This window comes from Salmo salar, unplaced genomic scaffold (genome assembly GCF_965601325.2).
Source record: "Salmo salar unplaced genomic scaffold, fSalSal1 ptg000432l, whole genome shotgun sequence".
Taxonomy (NCBI): Eukaryota; Metazoa; Chordata; class Actinopteri; order Salmoniformes; family Salmonidae; genus Salmo; species Salmo salar.
Genome location: NW_027675387.1, coordinates 1,038,637 through 1,066,321, shown reverse-complemented (window position 1 = coordinate 1,066,321; position 27,685 = coordinate 1,038,637). Strand labels below are relative to the sequence as shown.

At 41.1% G+C, this 27,685-nt stretch overlaps 1 protein-coding gene and 1 long non-coding RNA gene across 2 annotated transcripts; one reads left to right on the top strand and one right to left on the bottom strand.

Annotated features, from left to right (window-relative positions):
• Positions 1-4,887: 4,887 nt before the first annotated feature.
• LOC145876121 (uncharacterized) lies at positions 4,888-8,392 on the bottom strand. The gene is made up of 2 exons (XR_014391423.1): positions 7,698-8,392; positions 4,888-5,799 (listed from the first exon to the last, which is right to left on the bottom strand). It is a non-coding gene; the product is annotated as an uncharacterized LOC145876121 (long non-coding RNA).
• Positions 8,393-11,637: 3,245 nt separating this feature from the next.
• LOC145876119 (uncharacterized) lies at positions 11,638-25,036 on the top strand. The gene is made up of 2 exons (XM_082971905.1): positions 11,638-12,261; positions 23,274-25,036. The coding sequence occupies exons 1-2, from the start codon at positions 11,847-11,849 to the stop codon at positions 24,230-24,232; spliced, it is 1,374 nt and encodes a 457-aa protein (XP_082828031.1). The 5' UTR covers positions 11,638-11,846; the 3' UTR covers positions 24,233-25,036.
• Positions 25,037-27,685: the final 2,649 nt, after the last annotated feature.

Genomic DNA, 27,685 nt, shown 5'->3' with positions numbered 1-27,685 from the left:
ACAGGAGGAGAGTAGCTTAGTGAACTCATGGTCGGAGATGTTAGCTAGCTAGCATTAGCGACTAGCCTAGTTCTAAGCTAACTTAGCAAACCAGCTAGCTGACAAACAACGTAAATATATAATTAAATGGGCCAACAAGTACATACGACAGAAGTGTGTTTAATACACAGCGACTAATATACACCAAAACAGTGTAAAGAGCGTGAATGTTGTAGCTATGTTTGCTAGAAAGCTACCGAGGTGTCTGACTAGCTGTTGTTGTTGAAGGAGCGTCCCGTCCACTAGATTATACGTCACACTGGCAGCATCGCCTGAACCTAAAAGACGCACATCGCCATCTGCTGACTGGAGTGGGAAACGCAGTTGAGGAACCAAACGTTTATTTTTCATTTATTTCAGGAAGGTTTAATATTATATTAAGTCGTTCAAAGAGAAGCATGTGTGGATTGATTCGTGTTTAATGAGTGAGAATTTAAAACAAACTTTACACCCACTACATATTTGCATTGAACCATACTTCTGACATAGTTCATTTTGACCCCAGAGGCATATCTTTTATCATAGCCAAAATGTGGTTTATCATAGCCAAAATGTGGTTTATTCAATTCTATTAAATTTTTCATGACTTTGTCAATCAACTTGTTCTTAATAAATCTAAATCATGGTTTAGTGTTTCTGTATCAATATGGACTTTTAACAAATTCAAATCCTTTGGAGTCATTTTGACCCCAGCCAAAAGCACCTTTGATAAATAGGACGTTTATTTCAAATAAAAATCAAATCACATTTTATCATACACATGTTTAGCAGATATTATTGCCGGTGTAGCGAAATGCTTGTGTTTCTAGCTCTGACAGTACAGTAATATCTAACAAGTAATATCTAACAATTTCACAACATATACCTAATAAACACAAATGTAAGTATTTGAATCTAGGTTTCTCTGTAGACATGATCAATCCCACCAGAGGGTGGAGGGGCACCTGTATCAGTGGTTTTGACAAGATAGACACCTGCAGACACACAGTATAGTGCCTCCCATGTGCTCTCCTAAGATTGGACATTTCTATATCACGTATCACATGACAGTGTATAAACTTTGATTTGATCATGTACAAAACTGCGGTAGAAAAGTAAAGTATTCAGACCCCTTCACATTTTCCACATTTTGTTACAGCCTTATTCTAAAATGTACTTCCCCCCCTCATCAATCTACACACAATACCCCATAATGACATCACAATACCCCATAATGACATCACAATGCCCCATAATGACATCACAATACCCCATAATGACAAAGTGAAAACTGGTTTTTAGAGATTTTTGCAAATGTATTTACTTAGGTATTCAGACCTTTGCTATGAGACTCAAAATTGAGCTCATATGCATCCTGATTCCATTGATTATCCTTGAGATGTTTCTACAACTTGATTGGAGTCCACTTGTGGTAAATGCAATTGATTGGACATGGTTTGAAAGGCAGACATCTGTCTTTGTAAGGTCCCACAGTTGACAGTGCATGTCAGAGCAAAAAACCAAGCCATGAGGTCCAAAGGAATTGTCCATAGAGCTCTGAGACAGGATTGTGTCGAGGCACAGCTCTGGGGAAGGGTTCCAAAAAATGTCTGCAGCACTGAAGGTCCCCAAGAACAAAGAGGCCTCCATCATTCTTAAATGGAAGAAGTTTGGAACCACCAAGACTCTTCCTAGAGCTGGCCGCCTGGACAAACTAAGAAATCGGGGGAGAAGGGCCTTGGTCAGGAGGTAAACAAGAACCCGATGTTCACTCTGACAGAGCTCCAGAGTTCCTCTGTGGAGATGGGAGAACCTTCTAGGACAACCATCTCTGCAGCACACTAGAGATGACATGCAGGAGCTTGCAGAGATTTGTAGTCTTGCATGTCGTCTACTTTGACGCTAATTAGCATTTTAGAATCCGAGAGTAAAGAGAGACAAATATAGGCAGCTTCTACTCTTCCTGGGGTTTATTATGGATCCCCATTAGTTCCTGCCAAGGCAGCAGCTACTCTTCCTGGGGTTTATTATGGATCCCCATTAGTTCCTGCCAAGGCAGCAGCTACTCTTCCTGGGGTTTATTATGGATCCCCATTAGTTCCTGCCAAGGCAGCAGCTACTCTTCCTGGGGTCCAGCTAAAATAAAAGCAGTTATACCATTTTAAAAACATTACAATAAATTCACAACACACTGTGTGTCATCAGTCACCGTGACCTAGAGAGATTTACATGGTTATCAAAACGTCACACCACTGTGAGCCTAAACAAAACACAGCCCTAAGGGGAAAATGAATGGTGGAAAAACGATGTGAACCATTTCCCTGTTTGACCTGTAGTTGTTATGGATATTATGACTCTGCAGAGCCCCACAGTGGACGTGTCAAAATATGTTACATTGGTAAAGCACCCTTTATTTAACCTCAATGTCATCTTGTTTTTACATGGCATTGTAGATTTTAGCAGTATACAGGATGTATTTTGGATGTTTTCAGTGTATTTTCAACGCTTTCAGACAATGGATTAATCGCAATAAAAAAATTGTGCACTAACATTACACAAAGTGAACTCAAGTCTGACAGTCCAAACAAAATCACAAATTCTCAGTCAAAAACACAAGTCAGAACACAGCCTCTCTATTCTCTCATGTGATTTCAGGTCCTCTGACTGGGAAAATGTCTTTCCACAATGAGAGCAGTGGTATGTCTTCTCCTCTTGTGTATTTGTATGTATTCTTTCATGCTCTTTCAGGTACCTTAACCGGGTAAATCTCTTTCCACAGTGGGAGCAGTGGTGCGTCTTTTTTCCTGTGTGTATCCTCTCATGCTGGTTCAGGTTTCCTAACTGGGCAAAATGCTTTCCACAATGGGAACATTGGTAAGGCTTTTCTCCTGTGTGTATTCTCTCATGCTCCCTAACTGTGTACAACTCTTTCCACAATGGGAACATTGGAAAGGCTTTTCTCCTGTGTGTGTCCTCTCATGCCTTTCCACGCTCCCTAACCACCTAAAACTCTTTCCGCACAAGGAGCAGTGGTAAGGCTTCTCTCCAGTGTGTATTCTCTTATGTGTTCTCAGGCTCCCTAACTGAGTAAAACTCTTTTCACACTGGGAGCAGTGATGTCGTCCTGCTGGTTTGGACATCTCAGGGTCTGGTTCCTCTGAAGAACTCTTCCTGCTGTCAGAAGGAGAGTCTGGTCTCTCTCCTGTCAAAGACAAACAGATTATATAATTAATTAAACAGAGACCTGAATGAAACCTCCACATGATAAAACTTCCTATGATGTTTAATCTCGACTAGATCCCTCAATCACCTGAAGTCAGTTTTCACAAGTATTATTAAACCGACTTCAAAATGCAGGTCTCTGTGTGGTTCTTAGGATGTCCAGGCAGGTGATTCACTTCTAACCGAAGTCTTGCAGGTGTTTACATGGTTTTCACATCTGCCAGATCATCGAAAAATCAAATTTCAGTACGAGTGTATATATATATATATATATTTTTATTTATTTTTTGGTACTTTTACACCTTTTTCTCACCAATTTCATGATATCCAATTGCAACTCCCCTACGGACTCCGGGGAGAGGCGAAGGTCGAGCCATGTGTCCTCTGAAACACGACCCTGCCAAGCCGCACTGCACATCTTGACACACTGCTCGTTTAACCCGGAAGACAGCCACACCAATGTGTCGGAGGAAACACTGTCCAGCTGGCGACCGAAGTCAGCGTGCATGCTGACCACCACAAGGAGTCGCTAGAGCACAATGGGACAAGGACGTCCCGGCCAGCCAAACCCTCCAAACCCTCCCCAAACATAACGCTTTGTATTCAGGACATAAAGTTAATTTCTTTGCCACATTCTTTTGTAGTATTACTTTAGTGCCAACAGCCTCTCTATTCTCTCATGTGATTTCAGGTCCTCTGACTGGGAATGCTTCCTTCTTTTCACTCTGTCATTTAGGTTAGTATTGTGGAGTAACTACAATGTTGTTGATCCATCCGCAGTTTTCTCATATCACAACCATTAAACACTGTAACTATTTTAAAGTCACCATTAGCCTCATGGTGAAATCTCTGAGAGGTTTCCATCCTCTCCAGCAACTGAGTTAGTGACTGGGTATATTGATACACCATCTAAAGTGTAATTAATAACTTCACCATGCTCAAAGGGATATTCAATGTCTGCTTTTTTTTACCCATCCACCAATACATGCCCTTCTTTGCGAGGCGTTGGAAAACCTCCCTGGTCTTTGTGGTTGAATCTGTGTTTGAAATTCACTGCTCAACTGAGAGACAATACAGATAATTGTATGTGTGGGGAACAGAGATGAGGTATTCATTCAAATATCATGTTAAACACTATTATTGCACACAGTGAGTCCATGCAACTTATGTGACTTGTTAAGCAAAATCTTTACTCCTGAACTTATTTAGGCTTTTAATTAAATGTGTAAACATTTCCAAAAACATAATTCCACTTTGACATTATGGGGTATTGAATCCTTTTAACCCCAGTATCTCTACTTGCACATTCATCTTCTGCACATCCTACCATTCCAATGTTTAATTGCTATATTGTAATTACTTCGCCACCATGGCCTATTTATTGCCTAACCTCTCTTATCCTACCTCATTTACACATGCTGTATATAGATTTTTCTACTGTATAATTGATTGTATGTTTGTTTATTCCATGTGTAACTCTGTGTTGTTGTATGTGTCGAACTGCTTTGCTTTATCTTGGCCAGGTCGCAGTTGCAAATGAGAACTTGTTATCAACTAGCCTACCTGGTTAAATAAAGGTGAAATAAAATAAATAAAAATATTTTTTACATTTAGGCTGTAACACAACGAAATGTGGGACAAGTCAAGGGGTGTGAATACTTTCTGAAGGCACTGTATATATAAAACTCCCCCCACACAGCAATCTAATAGCATCAGTAAAATCTGTTGAAATTAAACCACAGATAAATATACCTAACATAGTACATCTATTAAACAATACATCACAACACATACATCAGAAATAGTTACACATTATAGAGATCCATTCATGGATGTACAGGTCTGTTGGATAAACGTTCAGAAATGTCCGCTGCTGATTTTTTCCAGGTGTCCATAGCGGACACCCTGGCCATATGAATCCTGGCCGTGGACAAATTCTCAGTCAGAAACACAAGTCAGAACACAGCCTCTCTATTCTCTCGTGTGATTTCAGGTCCTCTGACTGGGAAAATGTATTTTCACAATGAGAACAGTGGTATGTCTTCTCCTCCTGTGTATTAGTATGTTGGAAAGGCTTTTCTCCTGTGTGTTTTCTCGCATGCTTTTTCAGACTCCCCGACCACCTAAAACTCTTTTCACACTGGGAACATTGGAAAGGCTTTTCTCCTGTGTGTATTCTCTCATGCGTTTTCAGGCTCACTAACCACCTAAAACTGTTTCCACAGTGAGAACAGTGATAAGGTTTCTCTCCCGTGTGTATTCTCTCATGCTTTTTCAGGACCCATAACCACCTAAAACTCTTTCCACAGTGGGAACAGTGATAAGGCTTCTCTCCCGTGTGTGTTCTCTCATGCCCAACCAGGGCTCCTAACTGAGTAAAATTCTTTCCACAGTGGGAACAGTGGTAGGGCTTTTCTCCTGTATGTATTCTCTCATGCATTTTCAGGCTCCCTAACCACCTAAAACTCTTTCCACAGTGGGAGCAGTGGTAATGGTTAGGTGTCTCTGGGTCTGTTTCCCCTGAGGAACTCTTCCTGCTGTCAGAGTCTGGTCTCTCTCCTGCCAAAGACAAACAGAGTATCTAGTTAAACAGAGACCTGAATGAAACCTGCATTAAATAAAAATGTCTTCCTATGAGGTTTAATCTAGACTAGATCCCTCAATACCCTGAGGTCAGTCTTCACAACATTACATCATTAATAATAAACTTGGTGACGGTGAGATTTAAAAACAAATGATGAAGAGCTCCAAATCTAATCTCTCAGGGAATGTCATGTTTATAGGCTGATCAGAGCTCTATAATAATACATAATGTCATGTTTATAGGCTGATCAGAGCTCTATAATAATAGATAATGTCATGTTTATAGGCTGAGCAGAGCTCTATAATAATAGATAATGTCATGTTTATAGGCTGAGCAGAGCTCTATAATAATAGATAATGTCATGTTTATAGGCTGAGCAGAGCTCTATAATAATAGATAATGTCATGTTTATAGGCTGAGCAGAGCTCTATAATAATAGATAATGTCATGTTTACAGGCTGATCAGAGCTCTATAATAATAGATAATGTCATGTTTATAGGCTGAGCAGAGCTCTATAATAATAGATAATGTCATGTTTATAGGCTGATCAGAGCTCTATAATAATATATATTACTATTCCAGTCAGTGTTATAGGCTGCAGTTGATCCATTGTTAATAACGTTTTGTTGGTGTCCCACTTCATCTCTAAAGTAATAATGGACATTACTATCTCTCTAAATTATATTTTTTTGTTTAGCCACACCTTTCCTTCAAAATTGTTATTTTGAAGACTTACAAACTGTCCTTTTGCTATTATGTTCAGTCTCCCCAAAACACTTGTCCTTTTGCTAATATTTTCAGTCTCCCCAAAACGCTTGTCCTTTTGCTAATATGTTCAGTCTCCCCATAACACGTGTCCATTTCATTTCAATAATGCTTCTTATTGTAACGGGCGTCGTATAGAGGGGACCAAAACGCAGCGTGTTGAGTGTTCATTATTATATTTATTTACTCAAAACACTAATGATAAAATAACAAAAGGAAATTATCAACTTACAGTTCTGTCAGGTACAGAGACTAAACAGAATGCAACTGCCCACAAAAACCCAGGAAGAAAAACCCCTACTTAAATATGATCTCCAATCAGAGGCAACGAGGACCAGCTGCCTCCAATTGGAGATCAACCCCCCCAAAAAACATAGAAATAGAAAACCTAGAACTAACACATAGAAATAGAAAACATAGAAAAACACAAAACACCGCCTGTCACACCCTGACCTACTCTACCATAGAAAATAACCAGTTACTATGGTCAGGACGTGACACTTATTTTATGTATTTCTCCAACATTATTTAGAAATCTGCTTTTTGCGGGTATACACACTCTACGCAAGGCCTACAATGGACACACGTCAAAAATTTCATTTATAACATGTTTGCCATTCTGTGAGACAATTAAGTTGTGATTTTGTGGTGGGGGGACTCTGATGGTATACACATGTTACAGTTAAGTAATAAGGCCAGAGGAAGTGTGGTATATGGCCAATATAGCACGGTTAAAGACTGTTCTTAAGCACGACTCAACACAGAGTGCCCGGATACAGAACTTAGCCGTGGTATATTGGCCATCTATCACAAACCCCTGAGGTGTCTTATTGCTATTATAAACATGTTACCAACATAATTAGAACAGTAAAAATACATGACATACCCGTGGTATACGGCCTGATATACCACGGCTGTCAGCCAATCAGCATTCAGGGCTTTAATCATCCATTTTAAAATGTAGCTTTAACATTATATTATAACATGAATTCCTATAGTACAGAACAACATCTTCAAGTATAGAATTTCAGTAGCATGCTGCTTTAAAACAACACGTTCGTTCAAAACCTTTGGAGAGTTAGAGCCCGTTTTTAAGACAGTACTTACTGATGGTAATCAGATCTCCTGACTACTCTGTCAATATGACCGTTATCTCTCCCTCTTTCTCCTCCTTCACTCCAAAAACTACATCCTCCTCTTTCTCTTCCTCCTCTTCTTTTACTGTAACATCCTCCTCTTTCTCTTCCTCCTCTTCTTTTACAGTAACATCTTCCTCCTCTTTCACTCTGAACGTGTCTTCCTCTTCTTTCACTGAAACGTCTTTCTCTTCTTCTTTCACAGTAACAGTCTCACCCTCTACTTCTTGTTTTACTGTGACATCCTCCTCTTCCTTCTCCTCTTTCACGACAATGTTCAGCCCCAGAGCTTCTTTCTCCGTCCAGCAGACCTCCTCTTCTTTAACAGGAGGGGAGTAGTTTAGGGAGCTCATGTTCAGACCTCTTCTTTAGCAGGCGAGGAATACATCAGTGAGTTCATGGTCGGGGATGTTAGCTAGCTAGCTAGTTAGCATGAGCGACTAGTTTAGTGCTAGGCTAACTTATCAAGCCAGCTAGTTGACTAACAATGTACCTATAACATTTAAATGGTGTCTATTAACTAGATGTCAGAAGTATATTTAAAACACAGAGGCAAATATGCACAGAAACAGTCTAAATGTTTCGGCTGTAGGCTACCAAGGTGGCTGACTCGTTGTTGTTGATCCGTTCCGTCCACTAGATTATACGTCACGCTGCAGCATCGCCTTAAAGACGCACATCGCCGTCTGCTGACTGGAGGGAAACGCAGTTAAGATACTTTTTTATTTGCATACAAATGTATTTTTATTCCTTTCATTAAATAATAATATTATATTGAGACGTTCAAATAGAGCAGTGCATATTTTGAGTGAGAATTTAAAACATACTGTGCTTCACATCTGTATTTAAGGCAGTTTCATATTCATTCATTTAAAGAAACCCACTGGTCACACTGGTTGAATTATCTGTCAAACTAGGAACTCTGCAGCCTAGTTGAACAGGGATCTATGTTCTATGAACGCTGCTGGGAGCAAACTGGAGAATAGCTAGAGGAAAACAAACCTAACGGCATCCCCAGTCCCTGGTATATCATCAGACTGTACAAACCTAACTACATCCCCAGTCCCTGGTATATCATCAGACTGTACAAACCTAACTACATCCCCAGTCCCTGGTATATCACCAGACTGTACAAACCTAACTACATCCCCAGTCCCTGGTATATCACCAGACTGTACAAACCTAACTGCATCCCCAGTCCCTGGTATATCACCAGACTGTACAAACCTAACTGCATCCCCAGTCCCTGGTATATCATCAGACTGTACAAACCTAACTACATCCCCAGTCCCTGGTATATCACCAGACTGTACAAACCTAACGGCATCCCCAGGCCCTGGTATATCACCAGACTGTACAAACCTAACTACATCCCCAGTCCCTGGTATATCACCAGACTGTACAAACCTAACGGCATCCCCAGGCCCTGGTATATCATCAGACTGTACAAACCTAACTACATCCCCAGTCCCTGGTATATCATCAGACTGCATACAAACCTAACTACATCCCCAGTCCCTGGTATATCACCAGACTGTACAAACCTAACTGCATCCCCAGTCCCTGGTATATCACCAGACTGCATACAAACCTAACGGCATCCCCAGTCCCTGGTATATCATCAGACTGTATACAAACCTAACTACATCCCCAGTCCCTGGTATATCATCAGACTGCATACAAACCTAACTGCATCCCCAGTCCCTGGTATATCACCAGACTACATACAAACCTAACTACATCCCCAGGAGGCCGGGAGGGTCGTCAGTGAAATGGGACACACCTGGGCTCGGGTGTGTCCCAGGATAAATGCACCTCTTCCCCGTTCATTGAGGAGACTCTCTCCATGCAGACACAGACAGATTTTGGGTGTCTGCGTTGGCACCTTTCAACACCCCTCATTATCACATGTATACACGCGACCACTCACTTACACTACTGACTAAACACACACCATTGTTCATTGTATTTACTTTACTTCAGTTAATAAATATATTTTGTTATTTTTTATCTCCATGTTGTCTCACTTTTTGTTACGGTCTTCGAGCCGGTTCATGACACTATGGTCAGTGAGCTGGAGTCCAACTAATGGAGACCAGTTAGAACCCAACTAACAAAACCCAACTAAAACATGACTGCAGATCAGAAGAGCAGAGACATACAGAATGATGGCAGGGAAAATCACAGCATCCAAAATAGATAGATTCCATGATGGGGAAACAAAGCTTCCTGAAGCATTGACGCCTTCCAGCCAATTGTCTCAAAAATATGTTCATTACTCAAATCTTTGAGCAACACAGAATTTAGAACAGCCACATTATTATAGATGACATCCCACACCGTAGCAGCATAGCCTTTATGTCATTATTATAGATGGTATACCACACCGTAGCAGCATAGCCTTTATGTCATTATTATAGATGACGTCCCACACCGTAGCAGCACAGCCTTTATGTCATTATTATAGATGACATCCCACACCGTAGCAGCATAGCCTTTATGTCATTATTATAGATGACGTCCCACACCGTAGCAGCATAGCCTTTATGTCATTATTATAGATGTCGTCCCACACCGTAGCAGCATAGCCTTTATGTCATTATTATAGATGGTATCCCACACCGTAGCAGCATAGCCTTTATGTCATTATTATAGATGACATCCCACACCGTAGCAGCATAGCCTTTATGTCATTATTATAGATGACATCCCACACCATAGCAGCAGGATATAAATAGCACTCCCAAAGAAGATGTAGTGTGGATGAATGATCAGAATATAAATAGCACTCCTAAAGAAGATGTAGTGTGGATGAATGATCAGAATATAAATAGCACTCCTAAAGAAGATGCAGTGTGGATGAATGATCAGGATATAAATAGCACTCCTAAAGAAGATGCAGTGTGGATGAATGATCAGGATATAAATAGCACTCCTAAAGAAGATGCATTTTCCAGTTTGTTACCAACTTGAAAGAGGGAACTTCAGCATAAAACCCACATGGAAAACTGAGATTCGGCAAATAACATATAAAGAGAGGCCAAACCAACAACAGTAGTTACTAAAACATAAATTGCTAATGTATGATTTAAAAGGTGGATTTTATGATCTAATGTCAACTTTATACATTTCTATCCCAGGACCACCCAATTTTCAAATTCTCCATAAATCTGCTGTGGATTACCCAGAATCCCATACCTTTATCACGGAATGTAATGTAAACACACAAGCAGCAGTCTAAGGTCCTGCATCTCAGTGCTAGAGGCGTCACTACAGACCCTGGTTCAAAACTACAGACACGGGTCCGTTATTGTAAATAAGAATTTGTCCTTAGCTGGTTTGCCTGGTTAAATAAAGATTATATAATTGTTTTAAATGTAACTTCATTACACCGTTACACTGGCATACAAACCCGGTAGCATAGAGTTGATAATACATATGACGTTGTAAAATAGTGAATTGTGGGTAGTTTAGAAGATTTCCCTAAATAAGTTAATACTGTAACGACCCTGGGTTTATAAGCGCGGATATTGACTCTGCCGTTCGAGCTTTTGCGGCACAGTCGATAGCGCGCTGGACTTCGGGCTTGAAGGTCGAGGGTTCGAGACCTGCTCCCTGCTGTTTCATTACAATACATTTGTAATAACGCAAAAACATAACTGTTTGTACTTATAGGGAACCAGATCGTGACTACAACTCAGTTACTAAGTCTTTAACCACACTGTGTTGTTACACTGGTGAGTAAAAAAAGCTTCCTACAATCAAACTTGTCTGAAAATAAAGTATACATTTTAATCAACTGCGTTACCCACTCCAGTCAGCAGATGGCGGTGTGTGAATTTAAGGTAATGCTGTTGGTGTGACGTATAATGTAGTGGACGGAACGCTTCTTTCAACAGTAGCAACAGTGATTCAGCCTCCTCGGTAGCTTGCTAACCAAAGTAGCCGAACCAATAAAGCTCTTTAGACACTTTAGTGTATATTAGCCACTGTGTTTTAAACCCACTTCTGTCGTCTTGTTAGTTATCAGATTTTATTCCATATTTACGGTGTTGTTGTTATTAGTCAGCTAGCGGGCTGGTTAAGTTAGCATTAGACTAGCTAGCTAGCATTCCCAACCATGAGTTCACTAAGCTACTGTCCTCCTGCTAAAGAAGAGGTCTGCTGGACGGAGAAAGAGGGAGTGTGGCTGAACGTTGTCGTGAAAGAGGAGAAGGAAGAGGATGTCACAATACAAAAACAAGTGGAGGGTGAAGCTGTTACCGTGAAAGAAGAAGAGAAAGACGTTACAGTGAAAGAAGAGGAAGTCGCGTTCAGAGTGAAAGAGGAGAAGGGTGTTACAGTAAAAGAGGAGGATGCAGTTTTTGGGGTGAAAGAGGAGGAGATTACTGTCACATTGGAAGAAGACGAGGATGAAGAGGAGGAAACAGGATATCTGGGCCCGGTTTCCCAAACGCATCTTAAGGCGTCCAATGGTTCTAATGATGAACTTAGCCATAAGATGGTTTTGAGAAACCGTTCCCTGATTAACACTAGTAAGTACTGTCTTAAATACAGAGGCACAAACTCTGCAGTTGTTGAACTGATGTTTGGTGTTAAAGGGGAAATATGCAATAGCTACATCTATATTTAGACTTTTAAAATTATTTATTTATAGCCATTGATTCTTGAAGAATATAACACATGCCTCATGAGCTTAGTTCAACTGTTGTACCCCATCATAACCCTAAATAAGCTTTTTTTACTCCAATGTTTAGAAACAATGTAAATCAACACTGTATAGCCTCAACATGGTTAAAACTATAATGTTGATATCATGGATGGTCAGTCCTTGCATCCGTAGGTCTGTCTATGAATTTGAGACTAGTTACATTTCTCCAACCCCCTATTTATATCCTGATCATTCATCCACACTGCATCTTCTTTAGGAGTGCTATTTATATCCTGTCACTACTGATCATTCATCCACACTGCATCTTCTTTAGGAGTGCTATTTATATCCTGATCATTCATCCACACTGCATCTTCTTTAGGAGTGCTATTTATATCCTGATCATTCATCCATACTGCATCTTCTATAGGAGTGCTATTTATATCCTGTCACTACTGATCATTCATCCACACTGCATCTTCTTTAGGAGTGCTATTTATATCCTGATCATTCATCCACACTGCATCTTCTTTAGGAGTGCTATTTATATCCTGATCATTCATCCACACTGCATCTTCTTTAGGAGTGCTATTTATATCCTGATCATTCATCCACACTACATCTTCTTTAGGAGTGCTATTTATATCCTGATCATTCATCCACACTGCATCTTCTATAGGAGTGCTATTTATATCCTGATCATTCATCCTCACTGCATCTTCTTTAGGAGTGCTATTTTTATCCTGATCATTCATCCACACTGCATCTTCTTTAGGAGTGCTATTTATCTTATAACCAAACTAGTGGTGGAATGACAGATTTGTTATTGTTTGAACTGCAGATTGGTTGATAGATGTGTGGCTATTTTATAGGGACAACCTAGTTTTTAAACAGAAACAAAATGGCTGTCCAGAGACTTGGTTTGGTAAACAGCTGAGGGATGGGGGAAGGAGAAATGTAACCACTCTCACATTCATAGAGAAAGCTATTGTAGCAACCGTAACCCAACACCTAGCGACCTCTTCAAGAAGTTCAGACATCTTGGCGTAACAGTTGTAAGGTGTTGACTTGACAGTTGCTGGACCCAGGTTTGAGTTCAGCTCAGGACTACCCCCTGAATTGACTACACTATAAATACAAGCACTGGCCATCCATAAGGTCAAAATTATTGTTTTAAACAAGATTTCAAGGCTATCCAGTGCTTGTTTACAAACAGTGGCGTTATACGAGCTTATGTTTTGGTTTCTGGTGGGGTAATAAAGTTGCAACATTTGAGGCATTTATAAGTTATATTCTTCATGAATCAATGGTTATATAGTAAATGGGTCTTTATATAACTGCCAGTGTAGATTTCCTGTGGGGGTCAAATTGTTAGAGCTGTTGATAAGTCATTAGGTGTGTTAGAATACTCATACTAACCCTACTATTTGTGACGTTTTTAATTTTTTACTTTTTTTTTTACATTTCACCTTTATTTAACCAGGTAGGCTAGTTGAGAACAAGTTTTCATTTGCAACTGCGACCTGGCCAAGATAAAGCATAGCAATTCGACACATACAACAACACAGAGTTACACATAGAATAAACAAAACATGCAGTCAATAATACAGTACAACAAAATAAAATAAAAAGTCTATATACAGTGAGTGCAAATGAGGTAAGTTAAGGCAATAAATAGGCCATGGTGGCGAAGTAATTACAATATAGCAATTAAACACTGGAATGGTAGATGTGCAGAAGATGAATGTGCAAGGAGAGATACTGGGGTGCAAAGGAGCAAGATGAATAAATAAATACAGTATGGGGATGAGGTAGGTAGATAGATGGGCTGTTTACAGATGGGCTATGTACAGGTGCAGTGATCTGTGAGCTGCTCTGACAGCTGGTGCTTAAAGCTAGTGAGGGAGATATGAGTCTCCAGCTTCAGAGATTTTTGCAGTTCGCTCCAGTCAATGGCAGCAGACAACTGGAAGGAAAGACGACCAAAGGAGGAATTGGCTTTGGGGGTGACCAGTGAGATATACCTGCTGGAGCGCGTGCTATGAGTGGGTGCTGCTATGGTGACCAGTGAGCTGAGAAAAGGCGGGGCTTTACCTAGCAGAGACTTGTAGATAACCTGTAGCCAGTGGGTTTGGCGACGAGTATGAAGCGAGGGCCAATCAACGAGAGCGTACAGGTCGCAATGGTGGGTAGTGTACGGGGCTTTGGTGACCAAACGGATGGCTCTGTGATAGACTGCATCCAGTTTGTTGAGTAGAGTGTTGGAGACTATTTTATAGATGACATCACCGAAGTCGAGCATCAGTAGGATGGTCAGTTTTACGAGGGTGTGTTTGGCAGCATGAGTGAAGGATGCTTTGTTGCGATATAGGACGCCGATTCTAGATTTAATTTTGGATTGGAGATGCTTAATGTGAGTCTGGAAGGAGAGTTTACAGTCTAACCAGACACCCAGGTATTTGTAGTTGTCCACGTATTCTAAGTCAGAGCCGTCCAGAGTAGTGATGCTGGACGGGCGAGCAGGTGCGGGCAGTGATCGATTGAATAGCATGCATTTAGTTTTACCTGCGTTTAAGAGCAGTTGGAGGCCACGGAAGGAGAGTTGTATGGCATTGAAGCTCATCTGGAGGTTAGTTAACACAGTGTCCAAAGAGGGGCCAGAAGTATACAGAATGGTATCGTCTGCGTAGAGGTGGATCAGAGAATCACCAGCAGCAAGAGCAACATCATTGATGTATACAGAGAAGAGAGTCGGCCCGAGTATTGAACCCTGTGGCACACCCATAGAGACTGCCAGAGGTCCAGACAACAGGCCCTCCGACTTGACACACTGAACTCTATCAGAGAAGTAGTTGGTAAACCAGGCGAGGCAGTCATTTGAGAAACCAAGGCTGTCGAGTCTGCCAATAAGAATGTGGTGATTGACAGAGTCGAAAGCCTTGGCCAGGTCGATGAATACGGCTGCACAGTATTGTCTCTTATCGATGGCGGTTATGATGTCGTTTAGGACCGTGAGCGTGGCTGAGATGCACCCATGACCAGCTCTGAAACCAGATTGCATAGCGGGGAAGGTACGGTGGGATTCGAAATGGTCGGTAATCTGTTTTGTTAACTTGGCTTTCGAAGACCTTAGAAAGACAGGGTAGGATAGATATAGGTCTGTAGCAGTTTGGGTCTAGTGTGGCACCCCCTTTGAAGAGGGGGATGACCGCGGCAGCTTTCCAATCTTTTGGAATCTCAGACGATACGAAAGAGAGGTTGAACAGGCTAGTAATAGGGGTTGCAACAATTTCGGCAGATAATTTTAGAAAGAGAGGGTCTAGATTGTCTAGCCCGGCTGATTTGTATGGATCCAGATTTTGCAGCTCTTTCAGAACATCAGCTATCTGGATTTGGGTGAAGGAGAAATGGTGGGGGCTTTGGCGGGTTGCTGTGGAGGGTGCCGGGCAGTTGACCGGGGTAGGGGTAGCCAGGTGGAAAGCATGGCCAGCCGTAGAGAAATGCAGCCGTAGAGTTCAGTGTGTCAAACCGTAGAGAAATGCTTATTGAAATTCTCAATTATAGTGGATTTATCGGTGGTAACAGTGTTTCCTAGCCTCAGAGCAGTGGGCAGCTGGGAGGAGGTGCTCTTATTCTTCATGGACTTTACAGTGTCCCAGAACTTTTTTGAGTTTGTACAACAGGATGCAAATTTCTGTTTGAAAAAGCTAGCCTTAGCTTTTCTAACTGCCTGTGTATATTTGTTCCTAACTTCCCTGAAAAGTTGCATATCACGGGGGCTATTCGATGCTAATGCAGAACGCCACAGGATGTTTTTGTGCTGGTCAAGGGCAGACAGGTCTGGAGTGAACCAAGGACTATATCTATTCCTAGTTCTACATTTTTTGAGTGGGGCATGCTTATTTAAGATGGTGAGGAAGGCACTTTTAAAGAATAGCCAGGCATCATCTACTGATGGGATGAGGTCAACATTCCAGGATACCCCGTACATATATGGATGAGCGATGGCCGAACGGCATAGGCAAGATGCAGTAGATGGTATAGAGTACAGTATATACATATGAGATGAGTAATGTAGGATATGTAAACATTATATAAAGTGGCATTGTTTAAAGTGACTAGTGATACATTTATCACATCCAATTTTTTATTATTAAAGTGGCTAGAGATTTGAGTCAGTATGTTGGCAGCAGCCACTCAATGTTAGTGATGGCTGTTTAACAGTCTGTTGGCCTTGAGACAGAAGCTGTTTTTCAGTCTCTCGGTCCCAGCTTTGATGCACCTGTACTGACCTCACCTTCTGGATGATAGCGGGGTGAACTGGCAGTGGCTCGGGTGGTTGTTGAAGTCCACGATCATCTCCTTTGTTTTGTTGACGTTTGGCGAGAGGTTATTTTCCTGGCACCACACTCCCAGGGCCCTCACTTCCTTCCTGTAGGCTCTCATCATTGCTGGTAATCAGGCCTACTACTGTTGTGTCGTCTGCAAACTTGATGATTGAGGCGTACGTGGCCACGCAGTCATGGTGAACAGGAAGTACAGGAGGGGCTGAGCACCCTTCCTTGTGGATATCAGTGAAGTGGAGGTATTTTCTCCTATCTTCACCACCTGAGGGTGGCCCGTCAGGAAGTCCAGGACCCAGTTACACAGGGCGGGGTTCAGACCCAGGGCCTCAAGCTTAATGAAGAGCTTGGACGGTACTATGGTGTTGAATGCTGAGCTATAGTCAATGAACAGCATTCTTACATAGGTATTCTTCTTGTCCAGATGGGATAGGGCAGTGTGCAGTGTGATTGCATCATCTGTGGATCTATTGAGGCGGTAAGCAAATTGGAGTGGGTCTAGGGTATCAGGTAAGGTGGAGGTGATATGATCCTTGACTAGTCTCTCAAAGCACTTCATGATGATGGAAGTGAGTGCTACGGGGCGATAGTCATTTAGATCAGTTACCTTTGCTTTCTGGGCTCCCGAGTGGTGCAACGGTTTACAGCACTGCATCTCAGTGCAAGAGGCGTCACTACAGTCCCTGGTTTGAATCCAGGCTGAATCACATCCGGCTGTGATTGGGAGTCACTGCGTTGTCCGGGTTTGGCCAGGCTATCATTCTAAATAAAGAATTTGTTCTTAACTGACTTGCTGAGTTAAATAAAATAAATATATATTGGGTACAGGAACAATGGTGGACATCTTGAAGCATGTGGGGACAGTAGACTGGGATAGGGAGAGATTGAATATGTCTGTAATATGTCTCATAGCAAAGGGTCTGAATACTTATGTAAATAAGGTATTTTAGTTTTTTATTTGTAATACATTTCTGATCATTTCTAAAAACCTGCTTTCGCTTTGTCATTATGGGGTATCTTGTGTAGATTGATGAGGAACATTTTCTCCTAAATCCATTTTAGAATAAAGCGTAACAAAATGTGGAGAAAGTAAAGCGTTTGAATACTTTCCGAATACGCTATAAACTACATTTAAAAAAAGTTAATTAAATTCATGTAAAATAATCTTTGTCTGAAAATAAAATGTGATCCTCAACTGCGTTTCCCTCCAGTCAGCAGACGGCGATGTGCGTCTTTCAGGCGATGCTGCAGCGTGACGTATAATCTAGTGGACGGTTCTTCATAAACAGCTCGTCAACCACCTCGGTAGCTTGCTAGCCAACATAGCCGAAAGATTCAACCTATTTATACGCTTTCGGTCTATATTAGCTACTGTGTTTTAGACACACTTCTATCGTATCTACTTGTTAACCTATTTAATTTAATATTACGTTATTTTTATTAGTCAGCTATAGTAGCTGGCTGGTTAAGTTAGCATTAGCCTAGTCGCTAATGATAGCTAGCTAGCTAACATCCCCGAACATGAGCTCCCTAAACTACTCCCCTCCTGTTAAAGAAGAGGAGGTCTGCTGGACGGAGAAAGAAGCTCTGGGGCTGAACATTGTCGTGAAAGATGAGAAGGAAGAGGAGGATGTTACAGTAAAACAAGAAGTAGAGGGTGAGGCTGTTACAGTGAAAGATGAAGAGAAAGACGTTTCAGTTAAACAAGAGGAAGAAGAGGATGATGCTGTTTTTGGAGTGAAGAAGGAAGGAGAGATTACTGTCACATTGGAAGATGAAGAGGAGGAGAAAGGAGATCTGATTAACACCAGTAAGTACCGCCTTCAATTAGTTTTTAACTTTGGATATTCGGAGTTGGCTCGTCAATACCTCTTCAACGGAGGGCCCTGGGATGATGACTGATATGTAGAGAACAAGCTACCCCTTGTTTTCTCCGTTCCGTTTCCAAAAAGTGACTTGAGAAGGGTCTATCTGCTGACCGCAGACTGGGGGCCACGGCATGTAGTGATTTTAATGTAGTGATGTTTTACTACACACCGTTCCCCCCAATAGAGCCATGTGAGAGTTGGGTTGGCTACACCAAAGATTATGGATATACTGACAAGATGTCTCTCCGTCCTAACAAGGGGAGTCGTTGTCCGCAAAGCTGCACTGTGGGTTGTCTATCTCCCACCTATCCTGTCTTTTTATTGGTGGATACATCTTATTATTGTAATCTATTGTTTATATTCTATGAGGGTTGTTGACGTCAACCGACTGTATTCAATGGAGAGAGATGCTAAGCTACTAGCATGAATATGCATAGCGATCTGGAGACAACTCCTATAGTGTTTTTATCAAAGTTGTCGGTATGTCACATGTCCACATAACAACTTAATCATTACGAAACTTCTGTTAGATCAAGTGAACCTCATGTAGGAAATAAGCCATTCATTTTGTTGTTGACCAAATTCAACACTTTCCACATTGGGTTGATAATTGTTTCCACTTGGATACAACCAACTGTAACCTACTGGCATGACCTAGAGAGATACAACCTACTGTAACCTACTGGCATGACCTAGAGAGATACAACCTACTGTAACCTACTGGCATGACCTAGAGAGATACAACCTACTGTAACCTACTGGCATGACCTAGAGAGATACAACCTACTGTAACCTACTGGCATGACCTAGAGAGATACAACCTACTGTAACCTACTGGCATGACCTAGGGAGTTACAACCTACTGTAACCTACTGGCATGACCTAGAGAGATACAACCTACTGTAACCTACTGGCATGACCTAGAGAGATACAACCTACTGTAACCTACTGGCATGACCTAGAGAGATACAACCTACTGTAACCTACTGGCATGACCTAGAGAGATACAACCTACTGTAACCTACTGGCATGACCTAGAGAGTTACAACCTACTGTAACCTACTGGCATGACCTACAGAGTTACAACTTGCTGTAACCTACTGGCATGACCTAGAGAGATACAACCTACTGTAACCTACTGGCATGACCTAGAGAGATAGAACCTACTGTAACCTACTGGCATGACCTAGAGAGATCCAACCTACTGTAACCTACTGGCATGACCTAGAGAGTTACAACCTACTGTAGCCTACTGGCATGACCTAGAGAGATACAATCTACTGTAGCCTACTGGCATGACCTACAGAGATACAACCTACTGTAACCTACTGGCATGACCTAGAGAGATACAACCTACTGTAACCTACTGGCATGACCTAGAGAGATACAACCTACTGTAACCTACTGGCATGACCTAGAGAGTTACAACCTACTGTAACCTACTGGCATGACCTAGAGAGTTACAGCCTACTGTAACCTACTGGCATGACCTAGATAGATACAACCTACTGTAGCCTACTGGCATGACCTAGAGAGATACAACCTACTGTAGCCTACTGGCATGACCTAGAGAGTTACAACCTACTATAACCTACTGGCATGACCTAGAGAGATACAACCTACTGTAACCTACTGGCGTGTCCTAGAGAGTTACAACCTACTGTAGCCTACTGGCATGACCTAGATATATATATATATGTGTGTGTGTGTGTGTGTGTGTATATATATATATATATATATATATATATATATATATATATATATATATACAAGCATTTCTAAACTTTTTTTCTCACTTTTATGGGGTATTGTGATGTCTTTATGAGGTATTGTCTGAAAATTGATAATTGGAAGAAAAAAATCTATTTAATAATAACCAAATGTGTAAAAAGGGAAGGGGTCTGAATGCATGTATGTTGTATGTTCTAGGGCAGATTAAAAAAAAAAAACAATTGATTGGTAGAAATGTTATGAAGTGTATTTTTCCATATAGACACACCCCATGTGTTTAATAAAATCCTCTGTATGTGCAGAACTTGAACTGAACTGATGCTTCAAGCGTTTGATTAAATAATTAACACACACAAATGACTTGAGGAAGCCAGAGGTCAATATAACCAGAAGAAAATAACCAATTCCCCACCTGCTGCTGGCCTTCGTTAATTCTGACGTTATGCTCCTGAAGTTTCCGGTAAAATAGGCAAACTTTTTCCATTTCCTTTTGAAGTGCCAATTTATCTTACCATTTCTACCGATCTGCGTGCCAGTTATGAACGAGTTACAACACCTGTTTGGCTCCGCCACTTCCTGGGTCGGGGAAGTGAGGTATTAAATTTAAGGATTAAATCATTTAAGGAATATATCCGAGTCTCACGCTCATCACCTGTGGAATGCGGGGCTTCCAGCGAGGTGCGGATTTAATAGTATGTTGTACCTAGTTTCCCTCCTTCAGGGAACAGTAGTTATAGTCATAACATGTGGATTTAATAGTATGTTGTACCTAGTTTCCCTCCTTCAGGGAACAGTAGTTATAGTCATAACATGTGGATTTAATAATATGTTGTACCTAGTTTCCCTCCTTCAGGGAACAGTAGTTATAGTCATAACATGTGGATTTAATAGTATGTTGTACCTAGTTTCCCTCCTTCAGGGAACAGTAATTATAGTCATAACGTTAAGCTTGTCATATGATGAACTTTAACTTAAATACTGGATCTTGCTGTCGGACAGTTTTTTTGTATTCAGATCTCTGAAATGTTCTCTAACTACGTAATATTTATTGTCTCCTTATGTTACGCTGGGAAAACAGTTTTCATGGGCACAGAAATCCTAAATCATTTCAGTTTACTAAATCCAATGGTTCTAACCGAGAGTCACCTTAACTTTATTGACAACTCCCAAATGGATACTGTCATTAATGCGGTTCTTAAATAATTACGCATAATACTTAATACTATAGCTGTTTAGTTACAGTCACATGTTCAACTATCATCAGCTGATCCAGGAAATCATTTTCTGCATGCCAGTCAAATGTAGTTCTTCATTCATTACACCGGTAAAGACAGTTATGCCGTGCTCCACGTTGGATCCAACATCCCAAACAAATCGATATTTATGTGTTATTGTCTACTTGATTTACTGTAGGGTCTCGTTAGTCTGTTTGGACACAGAGATACTTTGCTCATAATGTGTAGAGAACTGTTCCTTGATGGATAGGCTATTGTTCAACACACAGAGCTATTTTCCTTTATTCAGGACATTTAGAATGACAACACATTACAGAGTAGCCTAGTGGGATTATTCACAAAATTATCTGGTGATCAGGTTATGAATTGTCATGACAAAGACATTTTAGTCTCCTTGTTTCACCTAAAATATTAAATGATTTATAGTCCTAGGTCTATGTTGTTGTTAGGTGAAGTTATGGGTCCTACAGTAGGTCTATGTTATTGTTAGGTGAGATTATAGACCATTTTGGCATACACTTAGTGGACAAAATCTCATTGTCAGGCTGATGGAAAACTAGCCAATGATCATTTTACTGGTTGAAGTCGTTTTTAAATATAAAGTAGTACATTTTCGACAATAACACAAACATTATATTAAATCAGGACATTCAAACGAGCCTTACAATTATAATCCAAAGTAGTGTCAAATGATGATAATAATAATCATAATCAACCTGGAAAGGAGGCTTTATTTGCTGTCAGCCTATGAGAACTCCCCTGATTTTCCCCCATGGTGGTGAAGTAGTGAATAGACACAGAGCTTAATGTGAGTTTCCTTGAGAAGCACTCCTGATCTAGTGCTGTAATATTCAGAATACATTGTGAAAACTAATCTTTGCTCACCATTTTTTAAATATATATATTTTTTTGACCCCTTTTTTCTCCTCAATTAGTACTTACAGTCTTGTCTCATCGCTGCAACTCCCGTACGGACTCAGGAGAGGCGAAGGTCGAGAGCCATGCGTCCTCTGAAACACAACCCAACCTAGCCGCGATGCTTCTTGACACAATGCCCATCCAACCCGGAAGCCAGCAGCACCAATGTGTCGGAGGAAACACCGTACACCTGGTGACCTGGTCAGCGTGCACTGCGCCCGGCCCGCCACAGGAGTCGCTAGTGCTCGATGAGACAAGGATATCCCTGCCGGCCAAACCCTCCCCTAACCCGGACGACGGTGGGCCAATTGTGCGTCGCCCCATGGGCCTCCCGGTCGCGGCCGGCTGCAACAGAGCTTGGACTCGAACCCAGAATCTCTAATGGCACAGCTTAGGCCACTTGCTCACCATTTTTGCTCCAGGCAGATATACTACATCCATAACTAGCGGTTTCTGCATTAGCAGGGAGGTGTTTCTGCAATCAAATTGTGTGCGCATCGCCCTTGTCGCAATTTTAGCAAACACAGAAAGGTGCCTATATTTGAGAACAAAAGTCGCCTGGCACACTGCTTAGGAGTTCAACACCTTTTACTTATTTCTAGTTACTACTAATGTGAAAACAAGACTAAATATGACTATTGTTGCTCACTTGACTGTCTTAAGACAATTGTCAAGTAATACTAACATTCATTACAGACGTCAATTGTTGTACAGTATCATGGCTACGCTGTTGGCATCACCTTTTTCAGTGGATTTCTGCTGTTGTGAGCCTTTAACTATCTGTCTGACTTGTTCACACAGGAGAGAGACGTGACTATCATGGATTCTCTGGGGAGCCTCAACATCATGATGCTAACGAGTCAGAGAAGAGTCTGTCCAGATTCTATCACCTCAAGAAACACCAACAGAGACCCACAGGGAAGAAATCTATCTGCTGCTCTGACTGTGGAAAACATTGCAAATCTTCATCAGAACTTAAAATACACCAGCGAACACACACAGGAGAGAAATCTCACCACTGTTTTGATTGTGGGAAGAGTTACTTAAGATTAAAAGCACTAAAAGTACACCTGAGAATTCACACTGGAGAGAAACCTTACAGCTGTGATCAATGTGGGAGGAGTTTTACTACATCTTTCTCTCTGACTCTACACCAGAGAATACACACAGGAGAGAAACCGTACAGCTGTACTCAATGTGGGAAGACTTTTACTTCATCTAGCCATCTGACTCTACACCAGAGAACACACACAGGAGAGAAACCTTATAGCTGTGATCAATGTGGGAAGAGTTTTGCTGCATCTGGCTCTCTGACTCGACACCAGAGAAGACACACAGGAGAGAAACCTTATAGCTGTCATCAATGTGGGAAGAGTTTTACTACATCTGGCTATCTTACTCTACACCAAAGAACACACACAGGAGACAAACTTTATAGCTGTGATCAATGTGGGAAGAGTTTTGCTGCATTTGGCTCTCTGACTCGACACCAGAGAAGACACACAGGAGAGAAACCTTATAGCTGTGGTCAATGTGGGAAGAGTTTTGCTGCATCCTGCTCTCTGACTCGACACCAGAGAAGACACACAGGAGAGAAACCTTATAGCTGTGGTCAATGTGGGAAGAGTTTTACTACATCTGGCTGTCTGACTCGACACCAGAGAACACACACAGGAGAGAAACCTTATAGCTGTGATCAGTGTGACAAGAGATTCTCCGGTAAAAGACATCTGATCAAACATCAGAAAATACATGAATGAGTTGTTTCATGATATCAATGATATAATGTCACAATGTAGAATGTTTTAACATTGTAGTAGGAGTATTTTAATAGTGTCACAATGTAGAACCCTAAACGTTTGCCCCCTGTTCTATTGATTTCAACATGATATGGATATTAGCCTCAGGGGGAAAATCCAGGCTCTGAAATGGAAGAGTACTATTTATGTGATTTAACAAAAAGTGACTAACAAAAAAAGAGTTGTGTTGCACTTACCATGTTGGTTATGCACTTGAATCAAAATGTATCTGGCTGTTTTCTACAAATTGTCCTCTAACCAGTGATGTACACATTATCCCCAGATTCCGTGTGGTTTTTGAGCTGTTAGTTTTAACAGGACGTGCAACCTCATCTCCCTCCTCTCGGCACAATTGATTTCAACATGATATCGATGAGTTATGACAAATAAGTGTTGTGTTCCTTTGTTTAGGGACCCCTAAATTTAAATGCATCACTCCAAAATGTAGTTGACTGTCTTCTGCAGGTTGTCCTCTAACCAGTGAGGTAAAAGATATCTCCATTTCCATGTGTTTTTTGTTTTGTTGTGTTAGTTTCAAGAGCAGGTTCAACCTGATTTCCCCCCAAATGGATATAAGATTTGTGTTTTGCGTTTAGCTAGTGCGTTGCTATGGATCTTTATTTATTTTGACTGCACGTTTTTCCGTATCGGAGATTAGTTTTGTTTGGGCTCGTTCCAAGGAGACGAGAGTTCTAGAAGCTAGTGGGATTTAGAAAGAGGAGAGTTCTAGAATCTAGTGAGTTTTAGGAAGACGAGAGTTCTAGAAGCTAGTGAGTTTTAGGAAGACGAATGTTCTAGAAGCTAGTGGGATTTAGGATTCTATAGAAAGAAAAAGGACAAATAATCCTATTGTATATTATTATTTAGAAATACGTGTTTTTTTTCTTGTTTTTAATTGTTGACAGCCAGTAGACACCATGTTTATATTGGTGAAGGTGAAGCATTGTAGTTGATTATCATGGGAAATGGAAGTTGTTTTCTGTTGGTGGTGAGCAAACTTTTCCAACAAAAATATAGGATATATTTGTTGTCTTAAGGTGTTACAGGCTTTGGTTTTTCGATTTATGTTTTGAGGTTGGACTTTAGCACGTCTAGCTCGTTAGCACGTAGGACGCACTGATTGGTGTCACCTCGTTAGTCAGTATGTGTTACACCTGTGCTGGCTTGTCCATCTCGTTAGTGGGAAGGTGTTTCACCTGAGCTGGTCCAGGTTCTATTTAAGAGTGTCTGGCCCAGTGCTCCAGTTGTCTTGATACATGTGGAGAGTCAACACCTTTAGTTGCTCCACCTTTTTGGTTTACTTCCTGTCTTTAAGTTTGGTGTGGGTCTTTCTTTTGTTTTCCTCTTCTTGGGCAGATTTAGTGGGTCTCATGGTGGGTGTCTTTTATGTCCCAGTTGTTGTTACTAGTCAACTTCCAGTGGACACCCCCATAGTGTCTTTCAGAGCCCCTCCTAAAACCCACCTGTTTAGTTGTGGTTGTTGTCAGTGGCTCTTTGTTAGTCCCTCTTCTGTTTGAGCAACATTTGAGATTTTTCTTGCTGGGGAACGTAACAACAAACAAAGTAGTAAAACAAGCTGGTATTTTGGGTTGGATGTTGCATCCAATTAATATTTTAATCAATGGCATTTCCTTAGAATGTTCATTAGTCTTTCAGTTGTTAGTCTTCTGTTTGTTGTTTACTAAATATTTCTGTTTATTTTCATTTTTATTTTTTTTTCCTGTGAAGCCATTGTGTTGCATCCATGTCTGAAATGTGCTGTATAAATAAAGCTTGATTTGATTTCAACAAATTAACCAAATGACTGGCCAATCAACAGACTCTTGGTATGAAAAACAGTATCACTTTTCCAGCCTGCTGAAGGCGTGGTGGAGAGGTAAACACCACCCCCGGCTCTACCAGGGGCTTGAGGTGGTCTCCCACAGCTCTGCTTATGTCATGTTCTGTGGCCTTGCTGTTCCATTTCTTGACTGCCCCTGCAACACAGAAACACATTTAGTCATATTATATACAACACTCAAAGTAATGGATATGGAGCATCTATGGCCTGTTACACCTGGCACCTAAATGTGACTTCTGTCATCCGATCACTCCAAGCTGCATTAGGTTCAGATCTACCAGGATGGGCCTTTGACACAGTATATGCATAAGCAATGTAAAGAGGTGGGGTGAATGAGGGGAAAAGTACATTTGACACAAATTACCTTCATAATAAATCAAATGTTGTTGGTCACATACAGGTGTTCAGCAGATGTTATTGCAGGTGTAGTGAAATGCTTGTCCTTCTAGTTCCCACAGTGCAGTAATATCTAACAAGTAATATCTAACAATTTCACAACAAATACCTAATACACACAAATCTAAGTAAAGGAATGGAATTAGGAATATATAAATATATGGATAAACAATGTCAGAGCAGCATAGACTGAGATACAGTTTATACATATGAGATGAGAAATGATATGCAAACATTATTAAAGGGCCAATGATTTCATGATGCCTGTTTAACAGTCTGATGGCCTGGAGATAGAAGCTGTTTATCAGTCTGATGGCCTGGAGATAGAAGCTGTTTAACAGTCTGATGGCCTGGAGATAGAAGCTGTTTATCAGTCTGATGGTCTGGAGATAGAAGCTGTTTAACAGTCTGATGGCCTGGAGATAGAAGCTGTTTAACAGTCTGATGGTCTGGAGATAGAAGTTGTTTAACAGTCTGATGGCCTGGAGATAGAAGCTGTTTAACAGTCTGATGGCCTGGAGATAGAAGCTGTTTAACAGTCTGATGGTCTGGAGATAGAAGCTGTTTACCAGTCTGATGGCCTGGAGATAGAAGCTGTTTTTCAGTCTTTCAGTTCCAGCTTTGATGCACCTGTACTGACCTCACCTTCTGGATGATAGCAGGCTGAACAGGCAGTGGCTCGGGTAATAACAAAGAAGAAATGTGTGTGCCTGAGGGGAAATTAACTTTCATACAGCCAAAAGGGGTGAGAAATTACACCCATATCAGTGGACAATTTGCACTAATGTAAATAAACATAATGATGGAACATATTACCTTTTGCTGACGTGATGAACCGCTAAGGGGACATAAATATTTACCATCTAAACCATGTGTGACCTCTCACCTCTCTGGATGTAGAAGTGTTCTTCCTAACCAGTCCCTCAACAGCTCTCTGACTGAGCTCCACCCTCACTGGGTCTTCAGAGGAGAGGAAGGCTGAGTAGGGATGGAAGGATGAATGGATCAGTCAGTCAATAAAGTGTAGAGCTGCTGTCTATGCTGTCTGACTAAATCACTATTTTAGTAGTTCATTAAAGTAAATAAGGCTTTATGACTGCTGAATACCAACTATCAATCACTTAGATCATGTATTTTCAGGTAGAGATACATCCTTGGGACGTCCCTAGCCCGTTGAA

What these genes read in the sequence shown, in the direction of transcription:
- LOC145876119 (XM_082971905.1), top strand. Translation starts at nt 11,847, where the DNA reads ATGAGTTCACTAAGCTACTGTCCTCCTGCTAAAGAAGAGGTCTGCTGG. An exon ending in CCGTTCCCTGATTAACACTA is followed by an intron (nt 12,262 to 23,273) that starts GTAAGTACTGTC and finishes TTGTTCACACAG; the next exon opens with GAGAGAGACGTGACTATCAT.